Here is a 16,308-nt window from a genome sequence, read left to right as displayed (position 1 = left end):
GATGGTGGGCCCGAATTCCGACAAATGGTTAGAAGCCATGAAATCCGAGATAGTATCCATATATCAGAACAAAGCATGGACTTTGATGGACTTGCCCGATGATCGGCAATCCATTGAGATAAATGGATCTTTTAAGAAGAAGACGGACGTGGATGGTAATGTCACCATCTATGAAGCTCGACTTGTGGCGAAGAGTTTTTCACAAGTTCAAGGAGTTGACTACGATGAGATTTTCTCACTCGTAGCGATGCTTAAAGTCCGTCGGAATCATGTTAGCATTAGCTGCATTTATGAAATCTGGCAGATGGATGTCAAGACAAGTTTCCTTACTAGTTTTCGTAAGGAAAGGTTGTATGCAATACAATCAGAAAAGTTTTGTCGATCCTAAGGATGCTAAAAGGTATGCTAGCTCCAGCGATCCTTCTAAGGACTGGAGTAAGCATCTCGGAGTTGGAATGTACGCTTTGATGAGATGATCAAAGATTTTGGATTTATACAAAGTTTATGAGAAACTTGTATTTCCAAAGAAGTGAGTGGGAGCACTATAGAATTTCTGATGAGTATATGTTGTTGACATATTGATCAGAATGATGTAGAATTTCTGAAAGCATATAGGGTTATTTGAAAGTGTTTTCAATGGAAAGCCTGGATTAAGCTACTTGAACATTGAGCATCAAGATCTATAAGGATAGATCAAAATGCTTAATGATACTTTCAAATGAGCACATACCTTGACATGATCTTGAAGGTGTTCAAGATGGACCAGTCAAAGAAGGAGTTCTTGCCTGAGTTGTAAGGTACGAAGTTAAGACTTAAAGCTCGACCACGGCAGAATAGAGAGAAAGGACGAAGGTCGTCCCCTATGCTTAAGACGTAGGCTCTTCAGTATGCTATGCTGTGTACCGCACCTGAAGTGTGCCTTGCCATGAGTCAGTCAAGGGGTACAAGAGTGATCCAAGAATGGCTCACAGGACAGCGGTCAAAGTTATCCTTAGTAACTAGTGGACTAAGGAATTTTCTCGATTATGGAGGTGGTAAAAGAGTTCGTCGTAAAGGTTACGACGATGCAAGCTTGACACCTATCCGGATAGCTCTGAGTAGAGAGACCGGATACATATAATGGAGCAATAATTTAGAATAGCTCCAAGTAGAACAGTTGTTTGGAATAGCTCCAAATAGAGCGTGGTAGCTGCATCTAGGAGATGACATAGAGATTTGTAAAGCACACACGGATCTGAAAGGTTCAGACCCGTTGACTAAAACCTCTCTCACAAGCAACATGATCAAACATAAAACTCATTGAGTGTTAATCACATAGTGATGTGAACTAGACTACTGACTCTAGTAAACTCTTGGGTATTAGTCACATGGCGATGTGACCTGTGAGTGTTAATCACATGGCGATGTGAACTAGATTATTGACTCTAGTGCAAGTGGGAGACTGTTGGAAATATGCCCTAGAGGCAATAATAAAAGTATTATTATTATATTTCCTTGTTCATGATAATTGTCTTTTATTCATGCTATAACTGTATTATCCGGAAATCGTAATACACGTGTGAATACATAGACCACAATATGTCCCTAGTGAGCCTCTAGTTGACTAGCTCGTTGTGATCAACAGATAGTCATGGTTTCCTGGCTATGGACATTGGATGTCGTTGATAACGGGATCACATCATTAGGAGAATGATGTGATGGACAAGACCCAATCCTAAGCATAGCACAAAGATCGTGTAGTTCGTTTGCTAGAGCTTTGCCAATGTCAAGTATCTCTTCCTTTGACCATGAGATCGTGTAACTCCTGGATACCGTAGGAGTGCCTTGGGTGTATCAAACGTCACAACGTAACTGGGTGACTATAAAGGTGCACTACAGGTATCTCCGAAAGTATCTATTGTTTTATGCGGATCGAGACTGGGATTTGTCACTCCGTGTAAACGGAGAGGTATCTCTGGGCCCACTCGGTAGGACATCATCATATGCGCAATGTGACCAAGGAGTTGATCACGGGATGATGTGTTACGGAACGAGTAAAGTGACTTGCCGGTAACGAGATTGAACAAGGTATCGGTATACCGACGATCGAATCTCGGGCAAGTAAAATACCGCTAGACAAAGGGAATTGAATACGGGATTGATTGAGTCCTTGACATCGTGGTTCATCCGATGAGATCATCGTGGAACATGTGGGAGCCAACATGGGTATCCAGATCCCGCTGTTGGTTATTGACCGGAGAACGTCTCGGTCATGTCTGCATGTCTCCCGAACCCGTAGGGTCTACACACTTAAGGTTCGATGACGCTAGGGTTATAAAGGAAGCTTGTATGTGGTTACCGAATGTTGTTCGGAGTCCCGGATGAGATCCCGGACGTCACGAGGAGTTCCGGAATGGTCCGGAGGTAAAGATTTATATATAGGAAGTCCTGTTTCGGCCATCGGGACAAGTTTCGGGGTCATCGGTATTGTACCGGGACCACCGGAAGGGTCCCGGGGGCCCACCGGGTGGGGCCACCTGCCCCGGGGGGCCACATGGGCTGTAGGGGGTGCGCCTTGGCCTACATGGGCCAAGGGCACCAGCCCCTAGAGGCCCATGCGCCAAGATAAAGGAAAAAGGGGAGAGTCCTAAAGGGGGAAGGCACCTCCGAGGTGCCTTGGGGAGGATGGACTCCTCCCCCCTCCTTAGCCGCACCCCTTGCTTGGAGTAGGGGGCAAGGCTGCGCCTCCCCCCTCTCCCCTGCCCCTATATATAGTGGAGGGGAGGGAGGGCATCCATACCTGAGCCCTTGGCGCCTCCCTCCCTCCCGTGACACCTCCTCCTCTCCCGTAGGTGCTTGGCGAAGCCCTGCAGGATTGCCACGCTCCTCCATCATCACCACGCCGTTGTGCTGCTGTTGGATGGAGTCTTCCTCAACCTCTCCCTCTCTCCTTGCTAGATCAAGGCGTGGGAGACGTCACCGGGCTGTACGTGTGTTGAACGCGGAGGTGCCGTCCGTTCGGCACTTGATCATCGGTGATCAGAATCACGACGAGTACGACTCCATCAACCCCGTTCACTTGAACGCTTCCTCTTAGCGATCTACAAGGGTATGTAGATGCAAACTCTCCTCTCTTTCTACTCGTTGCTGGTCTCTCCATAGATAGATCTTGGTGTTACGTAGGAAAATTTTTGAATTTCTGCTACGTTCCCCAACACCGGTATCAAATACCCAGGAGTTACTACGAGTACTGGTAAGGTACACATCAATTACATGTATATCAAATATACCTTTAGTGTTGCCGGCCTTCTTGTCCGCTAAGTATTTGGGGCAGTTCCGCTTCCAGTGGCCCTTCCCTTTGCAATAAAAGCACTCAGTCTCAGGCTTGGGTCCATTCTTTGACTTCTTCCCGGCAACTGGCTTACCGGGCGCGGCAACATCTTTGTCGTCCTTCTTGAAGTTCTTCTTACCCTTGCCCTTCTTGAACTTAGTGGTCTTATTGACCATCAACACTTGATGTTCTTTCTTGATTTCAACCTCTGCTGACTTCAGCATTGAAAATACTTCAGGAATGGTCTTCACCATCCCCTGCATATTGTAGTTCAACACAAAGCTCTTGTAGCTCGGTGGGAGTGACTGAAGGATTCTGTCAATGACCGCCTCGTCCGGGAGGTTGATCTCCAGCTGGGACAGGCGGTTGTGCAACCCAGACATTTTGAGTATGTGCTCACTGACAGAACTGTTTTCCTCCATCTTACAACTATAGAACTTGTCGGACACTTCATATCTCTCGACCCGGGCATGAGCTTGAAAAACCATTTTCAGCTCCTCGAACATCTCATATGCTCCGTGTCGCTCAAAACGCTTTTGGAGCCCCGGTTCTAAGCTGTAAAGCATATGCCGCACTGAATGAGGGAGTAATCATCAGCACGTGACTGCCAAGTGTTCATAATGTCTTGGTTCTCTGGGATGGGTGCTTCACCTAGCGGTGCATCTAGGACATAATCTTTCTTGGCTGCTATGAGGATGATCCTCAGGTTCCGGACCCAGTCCGAATAGTTGCTGCCATCATCTTTCAGCTTGGTTTTCTCTAGGAACGCGTTGAAGTTCATGTTGACATGAGCGTTGGACATTTGATCTACAAGACATATTTTGCAAAGACTTTAGACTAAGTTCATGATAATTAAGTTCATCTAATCAAATTATTTAATGAACTCCCACTCAGATTGACATCCCTCTAGTCATCTAAGTGTTACACGATCCGAGTTGACTAGGCCGTGTCCGATCATCACGTGAGACGGACTAGTCATCATCGGTGAACATCTCCATGTTGATCGTATCTTCCATACGACTCATGTTCGACCTTTCGGTCTCTTGTGTTCCGAGGCCATGTCTGTACATGCTAGGCTCGTCAAGTTAACCCTAAGTGTTTCTGCATGTGTAAAACTGTCTTACACCCGTTGTATGTGAACGTAAGGATCTATCACACCCGATCATCACATGGTGCTTCGAAACGACGATCTTTAGCAACGGCGCGCAGTTAGGGGGAACACTTTCTTGAAATTATTATAAGGGATCATCTTATTTACTACCGCCGTTCTAAGTAAACAAGATGCATAAACATAATGAACATCACATGCAATTATATATAGTAGTGACGTGATATGGCCAATATCATATAGCTCCTTCGATCTCCATCTTCGGGGCTCCATGATCATCTTCGTCACCGGCATGACACCAGGATCTCCATCATCATGATCTCCATCATCGTGTCTTCATGAAGTTGTCACGCCAACGACTACTTCTACTTCTATGGCTAACGCGTTTAGCAATAAAGTAAAGTAATTTACATGGCGTTCTTCAATGATACACAGGTCATACAAAAATAAAGACAACTCCTATGGCTCCTGCCGGTTGTCATACTCATCGACGTGCAAGTCGTGATTCCTATTACAAGAGCATGATCTCATACATCACAATATATCATTCATCATTCATCACAACTTCTGGCCATATCACATCACATGACAATTGCTGCAAAAACAAGTTAGATGTCCTCTAATTGTTGTTGCATCTTTTACGTGGCTGCAATTGGGTTCTAGCAAGAACGTTTTCTTACCTACGAATAACCACAACGTGATTTTGTCAACTTCTATTTACCCTTCATAAGGACCCTTTTCATCTAATCCGCTCCAACTAAAGTAGGAGAGACAGACACCCGCTAGCCACCTTATGCAACTAGTGCATGTCAGTCGGTGGAACCTGTCTCACGTAAGCGTACGTGTAGGTCGGTCCGGGCCGTTTCATCCCACAATACCGCTGAAGCAAGAAAAGACTAGTAGCGGCAAGCAAGTTTACAAGATCTACGCCCACAACAAAATTGTGTTCTACTCGTGCAATAGAGAACTACGCATAGACCTAGCTCTGATACCACTGTTGGGGAACGTTGCAGAAAATTAAAATTTTTCCTACGGTTTCATCAAGATCCATCTATGAGTTCATCTAAGCAACGAGTCATGGGAGAGAGATTGCATCTACATACCACTTGTAGATCGCGTGCGGAAGCGTTCAAGAGAACGGTGATGATGGAGTCGTACTCGCCGTGATCCAAATCACCGATGACCAAGTGCTGAACGGACAGCACCTCCGCGTTCAACGCACGTGCGGAGCGGATGACGTCTCCTCCTTCTTGATCCAGCAAGGGGGAAGGAGAGGTTGATGACGATCCAGCAGCACAACGGCGTGGTGGTGGATGCAGCAGAACTTCGGTAGGGCTTCGCCAAGCTGCTGCGGGAGGAGGACGAGGTGTAGCAGGGGAGGGAGGCGCCAAGACACAGGGTGCGGCTGCCCTCCCCCCTGCCCTCCTTCATATAGGCCCCCAGGGGGGGCGCCGGCCCTGGGAGATCCAATCTCCCAAGGGGGTGCCGGCCAGGGGGGTGGAGTGCCCTCAAGGCTAGTGGGGCGCGCCCCCCACCTAGGGTTTCCAACCCTAGGCGCAGGGGGGGCCAGGGGGGTGCACCAGCCCACTAGCGGCTGGTTCCCCTCCCACTTCAGCCCACGGGGCCCTCCGGGATAGGTGGCCCCACCCGGTGGACCCCCGGGACCCTTCCGGTGGTCCCGGTACAATACCGGGTGACCCCGAAACTTTCCCGATGGCCGAAACAGCACTTCCTATATATAATTCTTTACCTCCGAACCATTCCGGAACTCCTCATGACGTCCGGGATTTCATCCGGGACTCCGAACAACATTCGGTTTGCTGCATACTCATATTCATACAACCCTAGCGTCACCAAACCTTAAGTGTGTAGACCCTACGGGTTCGGGAGACATGCAGACATGATCGAGACGGCTCTCCGGTCAATAACCAACAGCGGGATCTGGATACCCATGTTGGCTCCCACATACTCCTCGATGATCTCATTGGATGAACCATGATGTCGAGGATTCAAGCAACCCCGTATATTATTCCCTTTGTCAGACGGTATGTTACTTGCCCGAGATTCAATCGTCGGTATCCCAATACCTCGTTCAATCTCGTTACCGGCAAGTCACTTTACTCGTACCGTAATGCATGATCCCGTGACCAGACACTTGGTCACTTTGAGCTCATTATGATGATGCACTACCGAGTGGGCCCAATGATACCTCTCCGTAATACGGAGTGACAAATCCCAGTCTCGATCCGTGTGAACCCAACAGACACTTTCAGAGATACCTGTAGTGCACCTTTATAGTCACCCAGTTACGTTGTGACGTTTGGTACATCCAAAGCACTCCTACGGTATCCGGGAGTTACACGATCTCATGGTCTAAGGAAGAGATACTTGACATTGGAGAAGCTCTAGCAAAACGAACTACACGATCTTGTGCTATGCTTAGGATTGGGTCTTGTCCATCACATCATTCTCCTAATGATGTGATCTCGTTGTCAATGACATCCAATGTCCATAGTCAGGAAACCATGACTATCCGTTGACCAACGAGCTAGTCAACTAGAGGCTTACTAGGGACGTATTGTGGTCTATGTATTCACACGTGTATTACGATTTCCGGATAATACAATTATAGCATGAATAAAAGACAATTATCATGAATAAGGAAATATAATAATAATCCTTTTATTATTGCCTCTAGGGCATATTTCCAACAGCGTGTCGTGTCCATCATGCGATGGCCTTGCCATATGTGTCGGTGTGGGAGTCTTGGACGTTGTCGCGCCGTCCTTGGAGTTGGTCGCGCCGCCCGTAGGCTTCGCGACTACATCCTTGGACGTGGCAGCGGTCAGGTTCTTGTTCGCCCCACTCCGGACAACACCGCTTGCCTGGCTAGGATCGCCAGAGCGTCGTGGAAGTTGCTCGCCGCCTCCGCCTCCTCCACCGCCGCCTGTATGCGTCGGCATCGGAAGCTTGGACATAGATGGAGCGCCCGCCGTGGTGCCCTTCTTCTTGGGCGCCATGGGCGGTGAAGATGATGATGAAGCTAATGCGCAGACTACTGAATCAGGTCCACACAAGCGATCCCCCTGCCTGGCGTGCCAAAGATGTTGTGCGTATGACGATCTATGGGACCGGCAATGGCCCCTTTGCGGTTCGACTATGGGGATTGACGAGCACAACTCCTGATTTGGTGTATTGATGTATGTATGAGCTCAAGTTACAAGGAGCGCGACTTGCCGGCAAGGTGCGCGGGAAATGCAGCTATGCGTGTAAATGAGCAAAGTGTCGACCTTTGTAAAGGTAGCCATGGGCCTCCTTTTATAGGTTAAGGGGTCACCATAATGGCAAATTGGTAATTACACGAGGTAAATAGTGGCTACAGTGCTATCATACCTAACCCTGCCGGATTAGGACAAAATCATTAAATGCGTCATGAGGTGTCGTGCTGGTGATGCGCACCGGCAAGAATCGTCTCTCCTTTTGTGTCATTCGTCTGGCTACCTCGTATTATCTTGACACGCCTATGGGACGGGTGTCATTAAAGTTGGTTCTTCGGTGTGAGCTGACACGTGCCCCGACAAGCCTCACCTAACTACCTGCCCACTCGACACCTACTTGACAAGCGACTGGCGTGTCGCTTAGTGGAGCGGTGGAGAGATAGTGGGAGCTTGCCGGGGTCTTTGCTTGCCGGCAAGTGACCTGCCGGCAACTTGATGCTTGATCTTCGGTACTAACTTAGTACTTCTCGATGACCCGCCTTGAGATCTTCTTCATGGTTTTACCAACCAAGTCTTGTGTCTTTTCCGGAGCTATCCTCCGGCAAGCCCTTGCCGTCGGATAGGCTACAACTGGTTGTGCACAAGTATGGGGCACTAAATCATCCCTACTTTAGTACATCGACACCCGAATAATTTCGGTATGACGGCAACGGACTGCCGATGCAACGCGAATGATGACATGATGAATGCAACGAATACATAATTAGTGCGATGTAATAAATATACTACGGAAAGCTGGTCTCGGGCTGTTACAACTATATTAAAATTTTCGTGTTCGATAGAATTCGCAATGTTTTTGATGTTTCCGTGCCCAAAATATAAGGCATCTGTTGGAGCAAAATGGGTGCTCCCTATAATGTTCCGGGTGATGAAAAATGCAAAATTTAAAAAAAAAGGTGTAAAACCACTTTCTGTATGCACAAGATATACCACGTGTTGGAGATGCTCTGATCACCCAGGGACGCGATAACGTTTGATCAAAGGACACATCGATAAAAATCGCAAGCAAAATTGTTGGTGGTAATAAAACGGTGAGGGAAAATCGTGGTGCTCGCCAAAGCTATGTGTTCCAAAGTCGGCCGTGCGCCCGTTGTCACGTTCAGCCGGTGGTGGCCACTCGAGTCCCCATTCTCCAGAGCCTTTTAACACAGCACGCACACTCAACTGTTCCAGCTGACAAGTGGGCCATGCCGACACCACAGGCCCACATGTCAGCCAGATTTCCTTTCCATTATCCCGTCGATTACATTCACGCCCTCTCTTTCTTCTCCCGCAAGAAGAACCCGCTGTTACAGAGGAAAAGAGCGCAGAGACCCCTCAGAATCATACCATTCGCACCTGTCCCCTTGCTCCTCTCCATTCCCATACAGACCCAGTGCCGCAACGTAATTTCAGTACACCTCAAGGACCAAAGGAGTAGAACATTTCCTCAATTGGGGATTAAATTGTAATTTTAAACCCAGGGTTTTAGGCATCTTCCAGCTCCATCCAGGCCGCGACGCGAAGCCCACCCCCCACCCCACCCCACCCCTCCCCCGACGCCGACGAGGCGGCCGCCCCTCCGGCGAAACCCCAGGGCCACGATGAGCTCCCTCCGCGCGGCGCGGACCCTGCTCGCCCCCCGCTCGTCCCTCCTCTCCTCGCGCGCGCTCCACGCCGCCGCGGCCGCCCCCGCCGCGGCCGGCCGCTGGGGCAACGCGCCGCCGCCGCCGCCTGCGCCGACGCCCTGCCCGGGGCCGTCGTCCCGGGCCGGGATCGCCGGCGCGGTCTCCTTCTCCCTGACGTTCGCCACGGTGGCGGTGGCCGAGGTGCAGGCCAAGGAGCGGCTGCCCACGGATCTGCTGCCCCGGAACGTCGTGCTCTACCAGTACCAGGCGTGCCCCTTCTGCAACAAGGTCAGAGGTGAGATTGCCCTCCCATCTAGTAGCATTTTTCGATTCGCGCCTCGGCTCTCTGGAAAATGGCGAGATCCCGTTGCGCTGACAGATTCAGTCAGAGTTGGCATGGCCTTCAAATCTAGAGTACGATTTTGTAGTGTGTTAGGTTAGATTTGTATGTGGGTTAGAAGAATTTGTTCTCATTGGATCAAATTAGACTGTAATCAGAGCTTGTCAACACATCATTTCTGCTCCTGCTAGAGACTAAAGGGCTGTTGGGGAAATCTATGGCTTAGCACCTGTAGACTTTTTAATCTCTGCTTGTATTGCTTTATAATTGTTAAATGTAGAATGCTTTCTGACCTGGTGGTACCATTCCTGTGTCTATTGGCATGGTTCAAGATCAATCAGTATTGTGTTATTCTTGTTTGAAATCATCAATTATGCTTGTTTGAGACCATTAGTTGTGCTTATCTGAAATCATATTGTATTCGCCCAAGCAATGCAAACATTATGCTGTGAAATAACTTTCTACTACTAAAGAGCTGCAAAAGGATATGAATCTTTGTTGATTCATCATAACTAGTACAGAGTTTTTTTGAGGGAAAGCAGTAGACCTTCCTATCTTTTGGGATGTTTGTATATGTACAAGAAGAGGTTACATAAAGCTAATTTATACAGAGATATCTGCACTATTTATGCATTACTAAGGATTATTGTAATTGTAAATCCTCAGTTTTTTTGTTTGTATGTTAGGGATAAGGTCTTATCCCTGTATTTATTAGCTGGAGACTAGATTGGAATGTCAGGTGGCCAACCTTTTATAAGCACATGCATTTTTAACCCTTTCTCGTTATACACAGACCATCTTTTCTCCTTCCCCTATGGTGGGCCTGCCAACCTTGGCTACAGCACTCCCATATGGTATTTTCATGTGTTCGGCCAAAGCCCAGGCTGCAGCCCTATTTATGTAGCAGCTTGGTGCTGATGTTGTCCCTTAGGGTTTGGCTTTCTGTTGTAAAGAGTATCAGTTGAGTTAGGTAAAGAGTCTTTCAGTTAAGAAATTACTACTATAAAGGTCTGATGCGAAAGCTACTGATATTAAGCAAGAAAATGTCCCCTGCTGTTCAGATAGGATTTTTGAAATGGTTTCATGAATGGGCTGAGGCAGATTGTTTTATACTTTCGAGATTTTTATGCTGGTGTGGATTGGTTATACAAACTTGCAAACCATATAAAGTTTAGTTAAATATAGTTGGATAACTAAGTTGCGAGCTTTGTGTAAGCTCAGGTGTACACATGCAAACTAGATGCACTAATTTCGTTATTGCATTTTTATAATGGGCATGATTTTTATTTTAATATTTCAAAGGAGTGGTGTTGATTCAGAATTCAGAATATTCAAAGTTGATTGCTAGAGACCTGTAGGTTGTTCTGACATACTTGTGCCAGCGTTCTGCACAATCTCCTTGAGTCTTAACTGTTTTTTATTGGCTTTGTTTAGCTTTCCTAGACTATCATGATATACCCTACAAAGTTGTGGAAGTTAATCCACTGAGCAAAAAGGAAATCAAGTGGTCTGAGTACAAGAAGGTCCCGATATTGACGGTAGATGGTGAACATCTGGTTGATTCTACAGGTTACGCTTGTTACCCACAACTTCCTTTTGCAATTCACGTCCTTCACTTTGTTACAGCTTCAAGTAACATGTTATGCTGTTCATATGCACTAAACTCTTGTGTTTAACATTTGTTTATCTCTTGTTGGCAGACATAATCAATATATTGCAGCACAGGATCAGCCCTGATGATGAAGTTACTAACGAAGAGGAAACAAAATGGCGCAAGTATGTGTTTTTTTTAATTGATTGGTGTGCAACCATGTGTCCGATGTTAATTTGTCTCTGGTGCTTCCTTTCTTTAGCCTTGTACTCCCTCCGTTCCAAATTACTCGTCGTGGTTTTAGTTCAAATTTGAACTAAAACCACGACGAGTAATTTTGAACTAAAACCACGACGAGTAATTTGGAACCGCGGGAGTATGTTTTAGAGTCGCAGTTGCCATATTTCTTTCCATTTGAAGTACTTTCTACACACCCATTTTACTTATTTGCAGTGTTTTACTTGGCAAGTTAGTTGACGAAACAAAGAACTTTACCATGGATGTTGTCCTAAAGACCATAATTAACAGATTGAAGTTCTTTGTTTTCAGTTTGCAGTATTAGGTCCTTATAAACAAGAAAATCGCTATGCGCATCATCTCGCAGGCTGCTATCATAAAGCCCAATCCCATCCGTGAATCATACAATGCTGACCTCAAACTCTCATATCCCGAACCGCTGGCTTAAGGCCCAATCCAACCCATGACTCACCATAACATTCACATTCCCAAACCAACCTTAACTCGCAGGAATCTAGCCCTAGTTGCTCTGTTGTCTCTGCCCTTACGGAGGCGCTCGTCTACCTTCCTAGCTCTGGCACATATATGCACCAGCATAGTGGCGTCCATTCGTCTCCTTGACCCTGGTGCTCCTCCACCTCCTCCGCCCTGGTGTGTCTTCACTAGGCCTTTGTGTTTGTGCTGCTGATATACTGCCTGAGCTGATGTTCTGCTACTGTTCCACTGATTGTGAAAGCAGCTGAACTGCTATTTTGATGCTCTGAATTAGTTGCTTAACCAAAAACTGATGACTGCGACTATATAAATTGCTTATTAAGTTTATTGTCTCCTCTTTTATTTTGGTTTGTTGCTATTTCTATGGGCACTTAGTAGAAACCAGAGTAAGCTTTACTAAATAAACCAGATGCTCATCCCTACTGCATTGTTGTCCATGGCCTGAAAACTACACTAGATAAACTTTAGTGATCACTACTTTTAGGCTTCTAGCAGATGTAGCTTTGGCCAACTTTGTGCTTTTTCCCTTGGGAGTTCACGAGTACTCAATCCTTTTGTGCAGATCATTTAGGCTTATATATCTGAAATGGCAGGTGTAAGTTTTATTCATCGAGTTAAACAATAATAAATTTACACTTCTGAAATTTTCAGATACCTTTTTATGTTCTCTGAAAATATATGCAAGTAACACTGCTCACAAGGTCACACCCATGTTCCAAAGCTAGTTAGGACTAGTATGGCCAGTTCAGCTGGCATTAGGGCGTAGTTTAGTACTTCTGGAAGGAGTTAGGATTGTATTGACTATTGACATACTTACAACATACTCTTATTTACTAGAGCATGACAGTTTTCTACATCTTTCTTTGATCTAGGTGGGTTGATGAGCACCTTGTGCATGTATTGTCACCCAATATATACCGGACGACTTCAGAGGCTCTAGAATCTTTTGACTACATTGCAAAGCATGGTAAAATTCTAGAACTTTCATCTTTCTTCTTGTGCCTTGCTATAATGTTGTTTCTTTTTAATATATGATTTTTTTTGTACCGCCAATAAATTTCCTATCCTTCAGAATTCTAATATTTTGTGAACTTGTGCTCATTGTTTACTGAGGTTTACATAGAGAACGATGTAAATTATCAAGCAATTGTATAAATAGGTGATTATATGCTTATAGTCGTATTACAGTTCTCTTTCCTGTTTCTTATTCTTAGCAGATCTATGAAACAATGCCAGTATTGCATGAGTTCTTTTGGTTCCTTTTTGTTACGTATCATTCAACTACCATAAGTGGATTTTGTTGTCTGTTTTGCAATGCTTGTAAAATGTGATTTTGTGAACCAGACTTGTGGAAGGTAAGTTGCGCAAAACATGAGACAAATTCACAAATACTATGATTCCGTGAACCCTACACACGTAACTATACAGGCTAGTCAGTTTCCATACACCCATTTCTCCCGTGATGAATCCTAAATGCAGGACAGGTTAGTAACATGCTGAAGTGCTGTCCCTTTACCCATACCTAATGGGCCTTCCTTTTTACGATGTGGGAGAAACATTTCCATAATAGACCAAGTAACTATATTTCATAGTTAGAAACAAACGGGAAATGGGTAAAGGTGTGGTGTTCTGTATCCATCTGTTTGATGTGCAGACCATGATTTGTTGAAAACTTAAATTTACTCTTGTTCCTGATTTCCTCACCGATGTTTCTTTCTCCACCCAAACTCTGATGCAGGTAACTTCAGTTTCACCGAGCGGTTTGCTGTGAAGTATGCTGGTGCTGCAGCAATGTACTTCGTGGCCAAGAAGCTTAAGAAGAAATACAACATTACTGATGAGCGCGCCTCGTTGTATGATGCTGCCAACACATGGACGGAAGCCCTGAACGGAAGAAATTTTCTTGGTATCTTATTTATCCTTGAACCAAATAAAAGAAGCATCTTAGAACCTGCAGGGAAACTAGAATACAGCGAGTTTATTGTAGTCCTTTTGCATTAACTTCGTTTTCAATGTCTTTGTGATCCAGGTGGCTCCAAGCCTAACTTGGCAGATCTTGCAGCGTTTGGTGTCCTGAGACCTATCAGATACCTGCAATCTGGAAAAGACATGGTTGAGCATACCCAAATCGGCGAGTGGTACCAGCGGATGGAAGATGCAGTCGGAGAACCATCGAGAATCCCAGAGGGCCAGTACCAGGAGTAGAAGAAAACCACCACTAATAGAATTTTTTGCTCGTTGAAGCCCTCATTTCAAATGGATGAAATCGAATGGAATGCGTGTCTTTCATTAGGCAATCAGGTTATTCAAATTTTGCCAAGGTTTTAGTAGTATGCAATAATGCTGCCGCACATATGAAGTTAAATACACGGTTTGACATGAGAACATGCTTCACGCTGCTGCTTGAGTGTACGCAGTGATTGGTTTTGGAGTAGGGAGAAATGAGATTTCCTGCTTCTATCCATCTCTCGCCCAGTGCCTGCCTTTGAATGTTGGGTGAGCTATTGAAATTCCTGGTTTTATCTCTGTTTGTTCCTTAAAATGAGACGCAAAAGGATGTGATAGTGATGATCACCATGAACGAGGAAAGGCATGGGATAAATATTGGCTAGTAATTGTGAAGCCCATGTTCTTGACTGGAAGGCACATCAAAGGCCTCTGCCCTCCCTTTCTATCCAAGAGATTGAAGGGCAGAGTTTGTTTGGTTTTCGTTTTTTTTTCATCTTTTCATCAAAGAGTTGAACAATGAAGATAGATGGCAAGTGCCTAATTGATTTGATGAGGCCGTGTAGGAACAAGGTTCAAATTGTTTTGTTCGTTTAGAGCCTCGGCTTGCATAGTCACAAGTGATGTTGCATCTTTTGGGATCGATTTTACAATGAGTGCTAGTGGTTAGGGTGGAACAAGTGAATTTGTGAAACCGCTTACAAAATCAGACTGTTTTGTTTTTGTTCTTTTTGAAATGCAAAGGTGATTGCAGTATGGGCAGTCCCATGTTTTATCATTTGGCCCATTGATGAGGAAAGGTGGAAGATGCACGTTCTTTTGTGAGATACGGAAATAGCTGAATATGCACCGAACTCTTTAGAGGTTCCTCTGAATCTCGATAGGGAGTTGGCGGCGAGCCTTCGACAGTAAGGTATGTGGCTTGCGGACCGCCCAACGAGCCAATAATCTTTCCAACATACCTAATGTATGACAGGGAACTGCAACCACCGAAACAATAATGCACGTGAGTACGTACGATGCAGCACGTTGTGCCAAATCTCAGCTCGCCGTCGGTCTTGTTTGCTTTTTTTTGAAGGGTCAATGTTCCCACTGACTTTTGTATTACTCACAAGAGAACAGTTACATGTGTGTTACAATGGGTTTTAGGCCCCCCGGCCGTAAAGCTACAAAAACAAAGACTAGAGCCCCAAATTTACAATGTAATCAGAGAGAAAAGGAATGGATTTCTCTGGACAGTTGTGGGCCACCAGCTCCAAGAGATTTTTGAATCTAGCTAGCCATGCCACGAAGGAGTGTGGAATCCCCCTGAAATGTTGGTTGTTTCTCTCCATCCATAGGCTCCAAGCAGCAAGCAAAAAAACATCCATGAATAGGGGCCGATGCCAGCTATCTTTACCCCCATGCAAAAGGGCTAATCTGTTGGTGCCCCCCGGCCATGACATCCCAACCTTACGCCAGCACCGCTGACTAAAGGGGCACGTGAAGAAAAGGTGCTCCACAGTTTCCTGGGGGGGGGGGGGGGGGTTCTGTCTCGTTTGCTTTGGCAAGACGTGGATATTTATCCACCAAAAGATATTTATAAGCTTTGACACGTTGGCTCTCTTTAGATATTAGTAGTTGCTCAGTTTCCAAAAGTCAAAATTAATACACGGTTTGACACGAGTACAACCTATATTTTCGAATAGAGGGAGTACCTAATTCTAGATAGAAAATGAACTTTATTGGCCAAGAGTACAACCTATATTTTCGAATAGAGGGAATACCTAATTCTAGAGAGAAAATGAACTTTATTGGCCAAGCGGACATATATATCTGGTAGGATCAGCACCTACTGAGGCAAGTCTTCAGGCCTTCTTTGGTTTGAAGAAATCTTGTAGGAATTCATAGGATAGTATTTCTATAGAAAAAATTTCTTTAGAGCCCTTTGGTTTATAGGAATGGAATCCTATTCCTATGGAGAAATTCTTCCTATTCTTTATATTTCATAGAAAAATAAACATTAATCTAGACCCAATAAAAATAATCTTATGATGTGAATCAAAGGGCATCTCCTTTTCTATTCCTACTCGTAAGATTTGAGATACGTCATGTCATTTTCTATGACTTTCCTATT

General features: G+C 45.4%; 1 protein-coding gene across 1 annotated transcript; it reads left to right on the top strand.

Annotated features, from left to right (window-relative positions):
* The first annotated feature begins 9,220 nt into the window (after positions 1-9,220).
* Positions 9,221-14,428, top strand: LOC123043383 (prostaglandin E synthase 2). The gene is made up of 6 exons (XM_044465806.1): positions 9,221-9,598; positions 11,078-11,212; positions 11,344-11,419; positions 12,839-12,933; positions 13,705-13,872; positions 13,996-14,428. The coding sequence occupies exons 1-6, from the start codon at positions 9,280-9,282 to the stop codon at positions 14,169-14,171; spliced, it is 969 nt and encodes a 322-aa protein (XP_044321741.1). The 5' UTR covers positions 9,221-9,279; the 3' UTR covers positions 14,172-14,428.
* The last annotated feature ends 1,880 nt before the right edge of the window (positions 14,429-16,308 follow it).

The sequence above is a fragment of the Triticum aestivum genome, chromosome 2B, assembly GCF_018294505.1.
Source record: "Triticum aestivum cultivar Chinese Spring chromosome 2B, IWGSC CS RefSeq v2.1, whole genome shotgun sequence".
NCBI classification, from domain to species: domain Eukaryota; kingdom Viridiplantae; phylum Streptophyta; class Magnoliopsida; order Poales; family Poaceae; genus Triticum; species Triticum aestivum.
Note: the sequence above shows the minus strand (reverse complement) of the source record. Positions and strands in the feature narration are given on the sequence as shown.